The following is a 17,350-nucleotide window of genomic DNA, read 5'->3' on the forward strand; positions in this document are numbered from 1 at the left end:
GACGTTATGAAGGTGTCTAGATCTGTTTACTGCCTTGCAGGTGCTTGATCCTGACAGAGACAGATAGCTAAGAAGGAAGCACAATAACACGTGTTATGTGAGATGAAACTAAATAAATGTTCTTGCTTTATCCTGTTTTTCAGTGCCAAATGCGCCATCTATTGGTGCTTGTTATAAATGGCACCTTGATTCATGTTGTTGATATTTATGCAGAGCTGCAATTAGTGGAAAAAAAAATTACTGGAACTTTTCCTTTTCCTTTTCAAGTCACTTGGAATACAAATTCTGCTTCACTTCCTGTCTCCGGAGGTACCTTCTTCTGAACAAATTTTTGAAGGCAGCATAGATGTATTCTTCGCTGCCTTTGATATCCCACAATTTTGTGCATTCCATTCCATAATGATTGGCATAAAAAAATAATAAAAAAAAATAAAGATGGCGTCTGAAAGTTGCGTTTGGTGGTCAGTTTGTGTGTAAATGTATTTTTCTGATTTGCACTTTTAATGTTATTTCTAGCGAGAATTCCAAACAGCATTACATGTCTTTACAGTACTTAAAAAATAGAGGTTTAACGGATAGATTTTTTTATTTGTGTACTTTACAAAAAAGAAATGAGAAGCACCCACTGATCTATATATATTATAGATCAGTGGAAGCACCCCAGGTAGAGCGTGACGACACAAACACGCTGCTGACACAGTAAATATTGAGCTTCCTGCGCCCTCTACAGGTTAGACTGGTTCGGCGATCAGCTGTCAATCTGCGGCTGCTGGTGCTTGATGCGTCCACTGTTACTCCAAAATGCAGGCTCACGAGATCCGAAAGCAGAAAACCAACATGGTTGAGTGAGGATGAGACTTCCCAGCTCTGTCCTTGTGTCCGTCTCTTTGTTTACGGCCGAGACGACGGCTGCTCTGTATCTGAGCAGCACTTATCACTCCGCTGGTGATCAGATTTGGCAGTGTTTCACGCTCCTCTTCACGCTTGTGCCATCCGTGCTGGTGCAGCTCACACTGATCTTTATTCACAGAGACCTGAGCAGAGACAGACCTTTAGTGCTGCTGCTTCATATATTACAACTAGGACCAGTAATAAGGTAAGTGGCCAATATGCGACTGTCCCTCGGTGTATTTGGATGCGCGTCTGCTTATCACAAACCTGTGGATGGGAATTATCAATCCACGTAATTGATTACGATATAAACAATGTTTATTGTGAGCGAATACACATAATGAAGGTGTGTGTGTGTATGGTTCGGCTTTAGGGCTTAAGGATTCATGTCCCTAGGACTTTCCATAAAATGCATCAGTTTCATTTTTGATAAGGTGATTTTAAATAGTATCATATGAGCTGTTAACATTCTATTGGACAAAAATATAATCTATGTTTCGATATGACTACAGCTTTTAAATTAAGTAACAGTGTTGACTGCTCCGATAATAGTTATAGCCTCCAGTTTATTATTAGCACTTTTTTCAGGACCATGACATTGCACAGTTTATAAGATAAAGAATATAATGGTAATAATATTACCATATCCAGTTTTCATGAACAAATTATTTACTGTACAAAGTAATGTTAACAGAACTATAAAAAAGGCACTTCACCTGAAGAATAGATGATGATGTCATTCCCTTTTTTAAATGTTAAGTGATTTTTCTAGTCTTTTGTCTTAATGTTCTTAATATTGTTAACTGGGCATATCACATAATGGGAATATACATTTTATAAATATACATAAATCACACATACACACACACTATATATATATATAGAGAGAGAGAGAGAGACAGAGAAAATCCAGATTTTTTATCACAATGTGTACAGATTAAATTGTACTTGAAAAAATAAAATAAATGTGTAACAGATAAATTTAATAATGTGGTTGGTGTGCTAAAATGGCTGTAATTTGAAAAGTTGGTGTCAGCTTTTCATTGATAAAGTCATTCTTTTATACATATATTCATGGGGTACATAAAAGTTACCCATTTTGCGAAATGACCCCTTTGCAAATTATGTTGCTGTAGGAGTTTTCTTGCTGTGTAATTACACTTCAAACTGTTATTTGTTTTCCATGTACCGTGCCAGTGCCACAAGCCATTTATGGACAATTTGTGGCTTGAAATGATTTATTATTATATAAATTGGTGTTATTGACAGCTTCAATTCCAGTCCAGGCTTCAAAGTGAACTGTTCCATCTCTATCGGCCTGTGTTTTTGCATTGATCATGTGTATAATTGAAGCATTGATATTTCCTTTTCTAATAGTAGAGTTTAGCAACACGACCTGGACCAGCTCATTCAGATAAAGCCCAGCAGTGTTTCATTCCTGTGTGATTCATGTGTAATTCACTTGTTTAATTCCCTGAATTAGTGTGAATGGCCTGTGAAGGCTCTCTTGGCCATCTCTTAACACACTCTCATGAGTCTCATTATCATCAAGGTTGCCTGCACCCTATTATTATAAAATAGCAAGGCCGTTGTCAAGGTTAGGCATCGGGAATACTCACTCAAACTTTGGCACCTACTACCTGTCCTGTAAGACCTAGTCTCTGCATTTTAAATCAATGAGATGAACATATCAGTCGCTGAGGCCTTACAAAAGCTGTCCTCAGATAAGCTAAAATGCTGGTGAGCTTTCATTGAATTTAGTGCAATTCTATGAACTGTTGCATTGTCCATTGTCTATGAATCGATATCGAATCAACGTCATTTAAAAAGAAAAGATTAATCGAAAAATCGATTTTGTTGCCCAGCCCTAATAAACACATTTAATTTCACCAAATATACAAAATAATGTTATTTTGTAGCAACGCCATATGACCCCTTTAACCAATCATTTATCCAAACAATAAAACTTTTTATTCTTTTAGGTGTCTGGATGCTTTCTGCATCTATGGTAGTTCTGGACAGGTGGAGGAGCCGTATGTCACCATCACCCGTAAGAAGCAGATGCCCCGGGAAGGGCAGACCGAGGAGGTGGAGCAGGAAGTGGGGCAGGCGGAGGGCAAGTTAGTCACCCACCGGGCTGCTTTCGCCAGGACCTCGGTCATACAGGCCTTCCTGGGTTCTGCACCCCAGCTCACGCTGCAGCTCTACATCTGTGTGCTGCAGAAAGGGGTGTCCGTCGGTAGAGGTTAGAACACACACACACACACACACACAGTATCAAGTACATTCTTACACACCTAAAATAGAGCGCTGCTGGAGATGTGCAGAGTTTAGCTCCAACCTTAATCAAACAAACCTACCTGTGATTTTCTAATGATCCTGAAGACATTGATTAGCAAACTGTGTTTGATCAGGGTCAGAGCTAAACTCTGCAGGAAAGTGGATCTTGCGAGCCACATTTGAGGATCACTGCTCTAGAGCATAACTAAGACATTTTTTAATTATTATTTTTTATTTTGTTATCTGGGCTTGTGAAGTACAGCCCCCAAAGTCTTAGCATTTCCTATACACTGTTTTTTTATACCAGGAAGTAAAGTTTTAGGATTTTAGCATTTCAGATTACATAAACTGTTACATTCTGCACTATTTTTAGGTCATTATCAAGTTATTATATTTGTGAAACTGATCATGTGAATTCCTTTTTGCAGTTTGTCAGATGTTCTTGGTTTCAGGTTATTCTGAAATTCATGTACATAAATTAAGACTTCATCCAGATTGTTATAATAATAATTAAAATGTAAAATGTGTATTATATTACAAAAAAAGCAAAATGGTCTCATTTGTACCCCACTGTATATTGTAGACAGCTTAGGTATTTGCAAGCTGTTATTTGGTGTAATGTGAATTTTACTCTCCACCCATCAACTGTTACTCTTCACTGAATATTAAAAATGATAGACCCAACTGTGCCTCGCAGATATGTAGTCATCCGCTCGACATGAAGAATGTGTTGTCAACCTTGCAGTCTTTCATTGAAAGCAGTATTGCAAATGGAAGTTCATAATGGACAGTAAATCAGTCTGACCCCATTACCCATGAGGCATAGAGTAATGATACGGTGACTGACTTTAGATCAGATGGAAGGCTGGGAGAGGCCATATGTTTGCACTGCTGGTGGATTTGGGCCTTCAGGGTATCTGCTTTTGTTATCCTTTATTACTAAACAACAATAGTAAACAACACAGTAAAGTATGTAACCGAATGGTAACATGTTGTGCACCACAGTAATGGAGTCCTAAACTAAATAAAAATAATACTAAATAAATGACTTGATAAAACACAATTTTCATTAAATTTAGTCCTGAATTATTTTTTTTCCTACGTGTTATTTTCTCTATTTTATTTAACATAATTTTTATTCTGTCATTTATTTTTACATTTATTTATATATTTATTAAATGCATTAATTTTTTTTATTTATTCATCCCCACATGTTTTTATTTCCATGATTATTAATTTAGAAATATTTGTTTTGATTTTCTGTGTGCAACATGGAAATGAGGGAGGTAACAAGTCATTTATTTATTTATGCATTTTATATTTATTTATTCCATATTTATGTATTTATTTCCATATTTATTTATACATTTATTTATTTTTACTCTTCTGTGTGCAGCTTGGAAATGGGTTAGATATCATTTCTTGATGTAAAATAATATATATTTCTGCATATTAGGGCCTCCACACCCAGTAGAGTACTTTATTCCACTTATCTGATGCAAAAGCTTTCAGTTGCTTTTTACCACAAAGTATGTTTATATTGGATTTAATGTAATCATTTTTCATTCTTTTTGCTCTCTGCCAGGTACACTGATGGTCATTTCCCTTCTCTCAATTGTATATGGAGCCCTACGCTGCAATATTCTTGCCATAAAGATACGTTACGATGATTATGAAGTCTCCGTGCGTCCATTGGCATACCTGTGTGTGTTTCTGTGGCGAGGGTTTGAGATCGCCACACGCGTGACCGTTCTGGTCCTCTTCAGCTCTGTGTTGAAGGTATGGGTGCTTCCAGTGGTGTCGGCCAACTTCATCCTGTTCTTTCTGCACCCGTGGGTTCTCTTCTGGAGCAGCCGCTCTCCATTCCCAGAGAACATCGAGAAGACATTGACCCGTGTCGGGACCACTATTGTCCTCTGCATGCTGACCTTCCTGTATGCCGGCATCAACGTGTTCTGCTGGTCTGCCGTGCAGCTCAGATTGAATGACCCTGACCTGATTGATAAGGGTCAGGCATGGAGGCGCCTCGCTGTGTATTATTCCCTCCGTTTTGTGGAGAACACAGGGCTGACTTCGATGTGGTACGTCCACCGGACTGAGATCTACCAATTGGTGGATGTCCCCGTGTTAGAACTGTCGCTGTTGTTGGGTTACGCCACAGCTGTGTTCTTTATGTTGCTCTTTTACCAGTTTTGCCACCCATGCAGGCAACTCTTCTCATCCAGTCCAGCCCAGGGCTTTTGGGAGTGCTGTGGACCCCTCTGCCTGCTCCGTGGGACGCTTTCCCAGTCTGGCTCCGAGAGGACCAAGCCATCAGGGGAAGACGTTGGTGATGATCCACCCAGCGTTAACATAGGGGACATTGGGCAGAGTTTGTGCGGCGCAGTGTGAGCAAAGCGCAAGTTTTTTGTACAACAAACGTTAATGTGGTCTGATGTTGTTTTGGACCTCACTGATATTCATTGCATGGACAAAAACAATTCTCTTATATGAAATATTTTCTCTTGCGTTCCAAAGAATTAAAAAAATAATAATAATTCCATTTGGATCATGAGAGTGAAGAAATGATGACAGTACCTTTACCTCATGAAATGCCCTTTAAGGATAAAAAGGGAGGAATTAAATTAAAATGTTAGAGTTCTGCCATGATACTTAATGGTGAAATGGAAAAGTCAACATTTGTTGAACTTTGAGATGAATATACTTATACTTGTTTTGTTTACAAGGCAAGTGAGCCAGCATGTATCACTGAAGTGCACGTGAAATTCCCTAATATGATGGAACCGCTGCTTTTGTCATGTGATGTGGGAGCACTTTGTCCCTCGTTCGGTGTTGGTTTTAAGAATGTCATAGCTTCCATGCTCTCTGTGTCTGGATTATTTAAAGCAAATAATTTTTTTTTTATTATTATTATTTGTTTGAATGATAAGCTGTTAATATTTCCACCACCTTGAAGCCATTGCTTTCTGAAAAATGTCTGACAACCTCTCAGGTTCATTAGTAATAATTTATTCTAGTTTATATTATCTATTACTCTGTTCATACTGTGTATAAGACTGAAATAAGTTCTGATAGGTCATATTAGAGTTTCCCATCATATGATTTGATATGGCCTAAATTCAAGCAATTCAGAATTGCTTTCAAAATGTAAGGACTTTTGGATCGTGATAATTTTTTTTGGACATTTGGGTTGCCAGGACCTTCGTAATCCTGCAAAGTAGAATTAAATTTATTGTTTTTCCATTCTTTGTTTACACTCCTGTTTTTGAACTTGTATCATCTGGGGTCCTCGTTTACACATTATTTTCAGATTTTTCCTACAAAAAGTAAAAAGAAAAAAAAAAATATTTTCATTGAGGGCAGTAGATGATTGTATTCTAACTTTACTGCCCCCCAGTGGGGAGACGAATGCTTTGAGTTTCTTCATTCTGCAAGACTTTGTGATCAGGTTACATCTGGAAACTCCCTTAAAATTTGTCCTTCAGCACTGTATAGATCGCCTCACTGCTTTTGATATGCGCAACTCTCAGCCAAACCCATGAAAAAAAAATAAAAAAAATAAAGGAGAATGATATGTGGTGCATGAAGGTACACACGGTTTATTTGTTTTCAGTTTTTCCAGTTTTCCTTGTTATTTATTTAGAAACATTTCTGATAACTTCAGTTAAAACCCAATGCTTCAAGAGAAAGATAGTAACAAATGCAGGAAAATTATGTAAATCATATAACCATATTACAACTAACATAAAAAAAAAACACTAGATGACAGACTAAACAATAAAGCAGGAAGAGAACTGAGAGATCCTCTGACCATCCACTTCAGGTTAAGGACCGTTGCTTGATGTTTTCTCATGGGCTCACAGTTGTGACGATATTTCCTGATTTACTTCTCTGCTTCATATATCAAATCCCTTTTTGTCTTGTGGCTTTCTTCAAAATCTTTCATCCTCACTTCACTTCATCTTTTCTTTCTCCACATTTCAACATCATGGGGAACTTTGCTGCAAATGAAGGACTTTCCATTTTTGTTATTGTAAGCTATGCTTTTATTTTTGGTTTCTTAAACTGAAATAACCTTTAAATTCTTTTTACAATCTTTATAATCTTTGGGCTTTAAAGTTCTTAATTGTTTTTAATTGTGTTGTGTGTGTGTGTGTGTTCGGCTCTATACTTTATATAATTACTTCATCAGTCTGCAAAACGTCTCAAACACCATTCATTCTGTTTTTCAGCTGGTATGGCTTGGCATCAATGTGTTTCTCTTTGTGCACTTTTACTTGGCATTTCTGGTTGAAAGATACTATTATACTAGAGTCATCCTTGGGGTAAGTGTCAGATCATTTATACATTTTAAACAAATAATTTATTCAATAATATACAAATATAATGAATGTATTTTATTTTTTGTAAATTATTATATTGATGTAACTGCTTTTTTTAAATGTATGCTGTATAATGTGTAGTTAAATATAATATCAAGACACACTCCAGTGTTAATTATATAAAATGTATATTTTCACTTTAATTTCATATTTGTATATTGCACTCAGCTAGTGTATTGTTAGATTCTACTCAGAACTGAGAAAAGTACAATGTTATATGTTGGCCTATATATTGTTACATTATATCTCTATAAGTACAGTTTTTTAATGAATCAGTGAATATGTTGTTTAGAGATTAAAATGGGAAATGAAAATTCTCTATGGCTCATTCTCTCTCTCTCTCTTTCTAAGCATGCTCTCTCATGGGCCAGAGCTCCAGCTGCATGTCTGAATTTTAACTGCATGTTGATCCTGCTGCCCATCTGCAGAAACCTGCTCTCGTTCCTGCGCGGATCCATACAGGTCAGGAAAGGAGCAACAGAGCGAAAGTGAAAGGCTTATCCACTTCAGGTAATGAAAAGTGAAAAAGCCTGAATCTCCTCATTAATGGTGTGTGTGTGTGTGTGTTTGTGTGTGTGTGTGTGATCACAGTACTGTAGCCGCACTGCAGCCCGTCAGCTGGACAGAAACCTTACTTTCCACAAACTAGTGGCCTACATGATTGCCCTCCACACAGGTACAGTAAGAAAGAAACGTCCACATAATTTACACTTTTGAACATATATATCACTGGGGCAGTCCTCTTTCAAAAGGTAATAACATGTACTTTTACACTACTAATATGTGGGGATATATGAGTTACAAATATGTGCCTTGTTCCACCTCAGTGACAGTTTTATTTTTCTTCGAAAAGTATTTTTGATATTTTAAGGATAAATTACTGTAAGCCTTGCATTTTCTTCCAGCCATCCACATCATAGCTCACTTGTTCAACTTTGAGAGGTTCATGGATTCCCAGCTTATGATCAACAGCAGTTACCTCCCTTACGTGCTTTCTCAGATTGGCAACAATGACAACAGATCCTACCTGAATCCTATCAGAACCAATGAGACGGTGAGTCTTTCCAGACCAGTTTTGCAAGGTTTTAACTAATTTCAGTAACTCACATTAGTTTATAACTTTCACAGTCTCAGTGTTAACAGAAGTTGCCTTCAGAACCCTGACTCTGAAGCAGCACCCCGTTTATTATGCAAGGAACCTCTGATTTCACTTCAACCCCACAGGAAAAAACCCTCCCACTTCCGCCCACGGTTACATCACATAACCATCATGCTGCTGCCGCTGTTGTGATCACGCGATTTAAAAAAATTCAGTTGCCATGGTGTTGCTTTGATGACCCAGAGGACAATAGCCAGAAATAGAACACAGAGGGGATGAGAAGCCCATGATCATAACAAAACATTTATAGTGCCATGTTGAAATACAACCAACACACACTTCCTATGACTGATATGAAAAATCATCAGAGACAGCCGCTATGACATATTTGATCAATTTTGTGGCTTAGGGTAAAATATATAAATTAATAAAATGAAAATATTTTTTTTAATAAAATGATGCCTATATTACAACTACACACAATCTCTGCAGTATATACACTACCGTTCAAAAATTTTTACCATTTAAAATTATTAATTTCTATTTTAATATACTTTTAAATGTAATTTATTCCTGTGAATGCAAAGCTCAATTTTCAGCAGTTATTACTCCAGTCTTTAGTATCCCATGATCCTTCAGAAATCATACTAATATGTTGATTTGGTGCTCAAGAAACATCTATTATTAGCAGTTGTGAAAACTGTGATCGTTTTTTTTTTTTTCAGGATTCAAAAGTTCAAAATAACATAATTTATTTGAAATACATATATTTTGTATAATTATAAATGGTCACTTTAAAATCATTTCATATGTCCTTGCTGAATAAAAAGTATTAATTTAAACGAAACTTGCTGCCCCAAAACATTTGAATGGTAGTGTAATGGTAGTCTGAAATTGCACAGTTCAGATATTTGCACACTGCTTTATCTTTGTTTTTGTTTTCTTAATATAATGATTGTTTAATGTAAAACATTTTGAGTAATGTTTCATGTTGTCATTTTTGTATTTGTGACTTTCCAGAACCCAACCATAGTGATGTTTACTACTATAGCAGGACTAACAGGGGTGGTCATCACCCTCGCCCTCATCCTCATCATCACCTCCTCCATGGAGGTCATCCGAAGGTCATATTTCGAGGTGTTCTGGTTCACCCATCACCTGTTCATCGTCTTTTTCATTGGTTTGGTGCTACATGGAGTCGGGTTAGGGTTTTTGATCAATTAATATTATTCTTTTTTTTTTTTTTTTTTTTTTTTTTAACTAAAACTATTTAATTTAAATGTGCTTATTTTGAATAAACAAATGCATTAGTAGATGTAAATAATTTAATCTATACTTTCATTCAGCAAGGTGCATCTTATTGATGATCTTATTATCATGCATTATTTATGCACTAACATTGTGTGTGTCTCTGTGTAGGCGTATTGTGCGAGGCCAGACTCTAGAAAGTGTAAAAGTACACAACCCAGATGAATGTCACAGCCGGTTCGAGACCTGGGGAAAGAATGGTACCGACTGCCCAGAACCTGTCTTTGCTGGGAATCCCCCGATGGTATATCCTAAAATAATCACAAATACATCTAGCATTTCTTTAATCATTGTGATGCATCTCAAAAACATGTACTTCCTTTTACAGACATGGAAGTGGGTGGTTGGCCCCATGATTCTATATGTATGTGAGAGACTGGTGCGCTTCTATCGCTCTCAGCAGAAAGTGGTTATCACCAAGGTTAGTCAGTCAAAATTTGATTAGGCCCCAATGGATTTCTTCCCCTCTTACTGTATTGCGTCACTTTACAGGTTGTGATGCACCCATCCAAGACCCTTGAGCTGCAGATGAAGAAGAAGGGCTTTAAGATGGAGGTCGGTCAGTATGTTTTCATCAAGTGCCCGTCCATTTCTCAGCTGGAGTGGCATCCCTTTACCTTGACCTCTGCCCCGGAGGAAGACCACTTAAGCGTGCATATCCGAATTGTTGGAGATTGGACACAAGCCCTTTATACGGCCTGTGGTGGTGACAAAACCGTGGTGCAGGATGCTTGGGCACTACCAAAGTAAGATTAAAGTGACAGATTAATAATTAAAAGGAGTCTGTCAGCATTTACTCACCTTAATGTTGTTCCAAAGCTATATGAATTTCAATGTTGTTTTGGACCCCATTGACTTTCATCGTATGGACAAGAATTTTCTTTAAAACATCATCTTCAGAAGAATCACACAAGGCTGAATTAATGATGATAAAAAGCTTGTTTTTGGGTGAACTGTATTTTTTAATCTGAGTATCTTGAATAACAGATGTAGTGCTTGTAATAGTACTAGTCCCTTTTTACAAGTCTCACTTGTAAAAAGGGAAAATATCTGTGCAAAAAGGGATATGAATGTACAATCATAGTTGAGAAAAAGAGAAGTGTGGAGATGCTGGGTTTCTGGTGAGAAGTTGGTAGGCAATATGTTGATTGCAACATGACTGAATTTTTCTTTCTATTTCTCCTTATATGTTTCCTAATTTCTTCCTCCTGCAGTAGAGAACTGAGAGAATACAAATGAATAACTTATCACGTTTATAAATGATAAGTGAACAACACAATGCTCAGTTATTTCTTTGGAACGTCCTGTAAAGGATGCGTTTGCTAGTCTTTTGTGCATAATGTCTGTTTTTCTCTGTGTAGGGTGGCTGTGGATGGGCCTTTTGGGACGGCCAGCGAGGATGTCTTTCGTTATGAAGTCGTGATGCTGGTCGGTGCTGGTATTGGTGTGACACCTTTCGCTTCTGTTCTGAAGTCTGTGTGGTACAAACACGTCCAGGAGAACAAAAATGTCTTCACCAAAAAGGTGATATACAGCACTAAGTTTAGCTATTCAGGCTTTGAATGACAGAACAACATCTTTTGTTTAATGTCTTTGCAGATGCCATGTTTATTTCGTAGTTTTATTCATTAAAGCTCATAAATTTCAGCTTTAGGATGATAGCTTTTAAAGCAACACTGTGTAACTTTTTCTGTGTTCACAATTTGAATGTAATGCAAATATAATGGGCGAGTACATCCGAAATAACCCACGGTACATTTAAATTAAGTGATTTTTGTGTACTATTGTAGCCTGTCCAGGTCGTCACCGCTGCGGAGTAACACATACCTGCGTGAATCGGCATAGACGGAAACTTGGAGAAGTAGTTCCGGTTAGAATGTTCTTCCGCGGCTGGCGTGCTGTTCTGTTTATTAACCGTTAGAGCGCCAAAATGTACTGTGTTGCTTTAAAGCTGCGGTAGGGAACTTTTGACGCTCTAGCGGTTAATAAACAGAACTGCTTGCGCCTTGCGGAAGAACATCGTTGCCGGAACTACTTCTCTCTGTTTATGTCTATGAAGAATCACAAAGGTACTGGGTTACTCCGCCGCGGTATCCCCGAAGCAATTTAAAATAGTCAGAATATAAACACTTACTATAGGTGCACCCTAGTGATTCAGGACAAGCCAAAAACACGGTTTGGAAAATGGATTTATGGTGTACTCGCTTATTATATACATTTTTCTACATTTTGAACACAAACAAAGTTATGGACCACAGCTCTGATTGGTTATTTTTTACCGGGAGCGATGGAGTTTCTGCAAATGGCAATAGGACCACTGGGAGGAGACAGAAGAGCTTGATTTTTTTCACAGATTATCTGTCTCATATTCTACTGTCAGGACATAATGACAGGTTTAATAAATATGTAAAAAATATTTTTTTTACAAAAGTTCCCTACAGCACCTTTAAGGCAAAATACTACAGGCGAATATGGTAACAATTGTAAGTAATTGATATCACCAAACTGCTAAAGTTGAATATAATAAAATAAACAATTAAATGTGTATTTGTTTACTTTTCACTGGTCTGCAAGAAGTCAAGTTATGGAAGCAAAATAGCCTAAAATCTCAAAATTGACGAGAACCTCAGAAAACAGCGGGTTAGTCTGTGGTGTCAGTTCATACATATGTTAGCTAAACATTTAATGTTCTGACCATTGACCTCTGCAGATCTATTTCTATTGGCTGTGTCCGGAGACACAGGCTTTCGAATGGTTTGCAGACCTTCTGCAGAGCTTGGAAAGACAGATGATGGAGAAAGACATGAGCGATTTCCTCAGTTACAACTTTTATCTAACGCGCTGGAAGGATGCTGAGGTGGGCGAAAAGACTTGCTTGTTAAATGACACTGTGAACTATTTTGAAAAAAGAAATACTTCGGCACTCATACTTTTGATAACTGTTTAAAGGCGGCCCATTGGAGAGTTCAATATCAGGCGGAAGATGATCCCATTACTGGGCTTAAGCAGAAGACTCGGTACGGCAAACCCAACTGGGACAAAGAGTTCAGCACCATCTCTACCCAACACCCAGGGTATGTAGAGTGTGGTAAATAACAGCAGGGATAAGGCTTTCTACTCTTCCTGTGCATTAATAACTAGTATTTTTTCATCTTCTTTCAGTTCAAAAGTAGGCGTTTTTCTATGTGGTCCTACGGCTTTGGCCAAAGCTCTGGGGAAGCAGTGCATTTCACACACTGAATCTGGAACTGAGTTTATATTCAACAAAGAAAACTTCTGATGTGCTCCAAAGTGTGTCTACTGAAAAAACAGTGAAAAATCCACTGCAAAAGATATTCAGACTTGTTTTCAATATATTGTTTCTTGATTAATTGTCTCACTGCAATGGCAGATTTTTAAAGTTTCTATTTACTATACTTAATGAAATTATTAAAGGGGGGGTGAAATGCCATTTCATGCATACTGAGTTTTTTACACTGTTAAAGAGTTGGATTCCCATGCTAAACATGGACAAAGTTTCAAAAATTAAGTTGTACGTTTGAAGGAGTATTTTTATTCCCAAAAACTCCTTCTGGTTTGTCACAAGTTTCGGAAAGTTTTTTTCGAGTATGGCTCTGTGTGACGTTAGATGGAGCGGAATTTCCTTATATGGGTCCTGAGGAAACTTCTGCCGGAAGAGCGCGCGCTCCCGTACAGCGAGGCTGAGCACAGACATTTCACTGATCAGAGCGATTCACTGATCAGAGCGAGAGCGTCGCGAAAAGTCACAAAAGAAGTGTGTTTTTGGTTGCCAGGGCAAGACAACCCTGCACAGATAACCAAAAAAAGTAAAGTGAGTAAGTGAGTAAAACTGCTTAAAATATCTCTGCCTCCTTGTTAGTGCGTCCCCTCCCATGCCAGAGACCCCGGTTCGAGCCCCGCTAGGAGCGAGTCGTTGCTGCTGCTGCTCTTATTCATTTTCAGCCTCTGGATCTGATTCTGGATCATAAATAAACGGCTGAATCTGACTATAAGCCATGGTTTGTTTTGGATGATGGTTTTTCCCTCACGATAATGTCACAGTTTCCACATGCTCTCAACGCAAAAGCCTACTGGCGCTCGTGATTCTTTAGCTCCGCCCACACATCACGCCTCCAGTTGGTTGTGTTTTTCAGGGAAAAATCGGTACAGACTATCTTTCTCTTATGAATATAATAAAACTAAAGACTTTTTGGAGTTATGAAGGATGCAGTACTACTCTATAGGTACTCAAGATTAACAGGATATTGAGTGAAAACAAGCATTTCACCCCCCCCTTTAAGCATAGTTGTTGTTTTTTGTAGTGTAAGCTTGTTATAATGATTTTGTGTTATTGGTCTTGGATATATAGATATATCTTGGCTGTGCAGAATACATAATTGATTTTTATGTACTTTACAGATCAATGCGTTAGTTTACTGTTTTGGTGTAAACCAATCCTGCTTTTCAATCAATATATTATTAACTAAAAACAATTTTACAATAAAAGGCACACCACTATAAAACAAGTTCAAATACTAAATTGAATAAAGTGTTACAGTGGGCACACTTTGAAATTATTTAACATTAAATGTGGAATGTGTAGATGGGATTCAATTTCGTTGAAAATTAAGTGACATTCTTGCATTATTTGTAGATTCCCACTCATATTTTGTATGTGGTTCAGCGTTTAAATATATTTTCAGATAAATTCATCAGAAGTCTGAAGACTACAAAAGAATCAAACAACATTTTGGATCATTAAACCCAAAACAGACAAAACTTTAATAATTAAGCATCAACATATTTGCATTTCATCCTATACAGAGCAAAGGTGCACGTTACCTTTGCAAGCCCAAAAAAATAACAATAAAAGACAAATGACCATGATGTAGTAGCCGAGAATTAGCGATACGCTCTAAATTTTGTAGAATAGTCAAAACATGACACAAGACACATGTGACTGTCAAAGTGAAGGTGGTTTAGTGTCTCAGCCCTGATTTCTGCTCATAGTGCAATAGCCACTGCAAACACACTGACGACACAGTACATGGTGCGGTTCTCCCACCTGACTGTGCAGCTTCCTGCAAAAACACAACACACACATTTTTATATAGTTTATTATAAAGATTTATTGTTTTATTACAAATGCAATGAATATAATGCACATTTTATAATGCCATTTTAGTGGTGTCTACGGTATTCTATATTTTTTTTATTTGATGACATTTTTAAACTTTTTAATTTTACTATATTTCATGAATATGAGGTCTCTTTTTGAATGCATGTCTCTGCCATGAGACAAAAAAAAGGTAATTGCGCCTTTTTATTTCACAATTTGGACTTTTTTTTTTACCCACAATGCAGGGTTTATATATCACAATTCTGACTTTTTTTGCTTAGAATAGCAATTCTTAAAAATGTTGAGGAAAAAAAAGGGCCAAATTATACACATTTACATCCACTCTGGAATTGCATTTCTTCTCTGATGACATCAGTTTGATGGCTTGGGCAGAATATCCTTAAACATACTCCTCCAATCGTTAGGTTGCTATGATTGAGCGATGAAAGGATGAGCGCAATAATAAAACCACGGCCACTACTCAATATTCAGTTTCAGCTGGAAATACGTCACTTCATTGAAATAAAGTCAACAGCAACTTCCGGTTCACGCAGACTTTAAACTCACGCTAGACTGAAGTCAGTTATACTGTGTTCCATGACAATCAAAATGTTCTTTGCGCACTTTCTCTGCGTCGTTTCAATATCTTTGGATGGCACATCTAATAAAAAATTTCATTCACTACATATATGAACATGATGCGGACATCTCTGGATGAAAACATCATCCCCTTCTCCTTCATAGCATCATGCAGCTTTGCCTTTGTTATTGTTTTGAAAATGTGACCTCTTGCGGTGAAAACTTATATATTGTGCCTTTAACAAATTAAAGCAAAATAATGAATTTTCTTCATAAAACTAATATGCAATGCATATGTTTTAACTTTGTCAGACAAAAGGGGCTGAGCTAAAACGATGAAAACACAAAATTATATAGAACTAAAAGCTTTACCATCAGTGGTAGTGTCCCAGTAACAAGAGTTGGCTGTGTGAAGACCTGCGCCGCTTTTCTGCATCACAGCACAGTTGACTGGAATTGAAACATAATATATAATCAACAACAGCACTTTGCATAATATCTTTCAGCCTTGTGCAAATAGGATGTAGAGTCTTGTAAATACATTATCTGATGTTTAACCCTATTAAATGTTTGCATACAAGACGACTCAAATGGAAAAGCTCATACCAATGTACTTGAACGGTTTCCCTTGTTTGACTAACTGAGTGAGAGTGTGTTCGACTATGCTGGCTGTCCACTGGTTGACTTTGTTCTGGCTGTAGTCCACGCCTCCAATAATACCCTCTATGCACTGACAGATAAAACACACACACACACACACACACACAGAGAGAGAGAGAGTTAATGGAGCAGACTTTCAGTCAGATAAATAGGCTAGCATTAGTCCTGCAGGCATGAGTTAGACATGAGACTAACAACAAAGCAATTCATTCAACTAGACGCAAAATAGATCTTTACACGGTTTTTAATGTTTTTATAAACGTGTGTGTTTGGTTATATAGTGAATATTACCTCCTTCACAACATTGCTTGCTTCGTCTGGGCTGAAGGACACCTGAAATAAAAGGTTTTGAACGATGAAAACAAATGAACCAGCTGTCAGATGGGTTTAATAACGCATTCGTTAGATTTAAAGATCAAAATGTACGTTTTAGACATGCAACACAGCAAAAAATACATAAATAAATAAATTCAAAATAAAATCTCGAAATACTTTTAAATAATTAAAATTTTACGCTTTACGCTTTAAAATTAAGTTATGATTTGGCCACACCCTGAATCATTTTACATGAATACGTACAACACAAAAAAGTAAAACATAAATCACAACGAACTTTAGTCATCTATATATGTGTAAAAGATGTAAAACGTGAAAAAATGTCGGTCTGTGGATGATAAAGTATTGTTTTTCTGTCCTGATGAAGCGGTTAGCAAGCTAGCATACGGTTTAACGTTAACAGCTTTGAAAGAGTTAGACAGATAATAACCGGTTACACCACATATTATGCCTTATACAACACCTACTTCGTCTCCAGAATGAAACTCCTCCATCTTTTTAGCTTGAAAACCAAAAATCTGGACAACAAACTCAGTTCAGATGACTGTAGCTGTTCTCGCATTGACAACTAAAGGCTGATGTTAGCAACACAATGACGGTTGAGTGCTGCCACCTAGTGGCGCTCCTCCCAATCACTTTCATGACAGGTTTCAAGTTTGTGATCAGTATCTTTTTAAATTTAAACTAAAAAAGTAA

The 17,350-nt window shown here is 37.2% G+C and overlaps 3 protein-coding genes across 3 annotated transcripts; 2 read left to right on the forward strand and 1 right to left on the reverse strand.

Annotated features, from left to right (window-relative positions):
* Positions 1 to 733: 733 nt before the first annotated feature.
* Positions 734 to 6,740, forward strand: LOC128022228 (endoplasmic reticulum membrane adapter protein XK-like). The gene is made up of 3 exons (XM_052609577.1): positions 734 to 1,096; positions 2,874 to 3,136; positions 4,757 to 6,740. Exons 1-3 carry the CDS (start codon positions 852 to 854, stop codon positions 5,560 to 5,562), a joined length of 1,314 nt encoding a protein of 437 aa, XP_052465537.1. The 5' UTR covers positions 734 to 851; the 3' UTR covers positions 5,563 to 6,740.
* A 298-nt stretch (positions 6,741 to 7,038) lies between these two features.
* On the forward strand, positions 7,039 to 14,561 carry LOC128022227 (cytochrome b-245 heavy chain). Its single transcript, XM_052609576.1, has 13 exons — positions 7,039 to 7,204; positions 7,404 to 7,496; positions 7,905 to 8,015; positions 8,145 to 8,229; positions 8,459 to 8,607; positions 9,673 to 9,854; positions 10,072 to 10,204; positions 10,289 to 10,381; positions 10,453 to 10,706; positions 11,322 to 11,484; positions 12,671 to 12,817; positions 12,910 to 13,034; positions 13,123 to 14,561. The coding sequence occupies exons 1-13, from the start codon at positions 7,160 to 7,162 to the stop codon at positions 13,238 to 13,240; spliced, it is 1,698 nt and encodes a 565-aa protein (XP_052465536.1). The 5' UTR covers positions 7,039 to 7,159; the 3' UTR covers positions 13,241 to 14,561.
* Positions 14,562 to 14,708: 147 nt separating this feature from the next.
* Positions 14,709 to 17,285, reverse strand: LOC128022230 (dynein light chain Tctex-type 3-like). The gene is made up of 5 exons (XM_052609580.1): positions 17,122 to 17,285; positions 16,610 to 16,651; positions 16,265 to 16,388; positions 16,031 to 16,108; positions 14,709 to 15,041 (listed from the first exon to the last, which is right to left on the reverse strand). The coding sequence occupies exons 1-5, from the start codon at positions 17,146 to 17,148 to the stop codon at positions 14,965 to 14,967; spliced, it is 348 nt and encodes a 115-aa protein (XP_052465540.1). The 5' UTR covers positions 17,149 to 17,285; the 3' UTR covers positions 14,709 to 14,964.
* Between the last annotated feature and the right edge of the window lie 65 nt (positions 17,286 to 17,350).

This window comes from Carassius gibelio, chromosome A11, assembly GCF_023724105.1.
Source record: "Carassius gibelio isolate Cgi1373 ecotype wild population from Czech Republic chromosome A11, carGib1.2-hapl.c, whole genome shotgun sequence".
Classification (NCBI taxonomy): domain Eukaryota; kingdom Metazoa; phylum Chordata; class Actinopteri; order Cypriniformes; family Cyprinidae; genus Carassius; species Carassius gibelio.

Bases quoted from the DNA above. Each gene is read 5' to 3' on its own strand.
- LOC128022227 (XM_052609576.1), top strand. From the start codon at position 7,160: ATGGGGAACTTTGCTGCAAATGAAGGACTTTCCATTTTTGTTATT. The intron at 8,016-8,144 runs GTCAGGAAAGGA...GTGTGATCACAG, and splicing joins TCCTGCGCGGATCCATACAG to TACTGTAGCCGCACTGCAGC. The intron at 8,608-9,672 runs GTGAGTCTTTCC...GTGACTTTCCAG, and splicing joins CTATCAGAACCAATGAGACG to AACCCAACCATAGTGATGTT.
- LOC128022230 (XM_052609580.1), bottom strand. From the start codon at position 17,148: ATGGAGGAGTTTCATTCTGGAGACGAA. The intron at 16,389-16,609 runs GTAATATTCACT...TTTATCTGTCAG, and splicing joins CAAGCAATGTTGTGAAGGAG to TGCATAGAGGGTATTATTGG. The intron at 15,042-16,030 runs GTAAAGCTTTTA...GTGTTTTTGCAG, and splicing joins CTGGGACACTACCACTGATG to GAAGCTGCACAGTCAGGTGG.
- LOC128022228 (XM_052609577.1), top strand. From the start codon at position 852: ATGAGACTTCCCAGCTCTGTCCTTGTGTCCGTCTCTTTGTTTACGGCC. The intron at 1,097-2,873 runs GTAAGTGGCCAA...TTATTCTTTTAG, and splicing joins CAACTAGGACCAGTAATAAG to GTGTCTGGATGCTTTCTGCA. The intron at 3,137-4,756 runs GTTAGAACACAC...GCTCTCTGCCAG, and splicing joins AGGGGTGTCCGTCGGTAGAG to GTACACTGATGGTCATTTCC.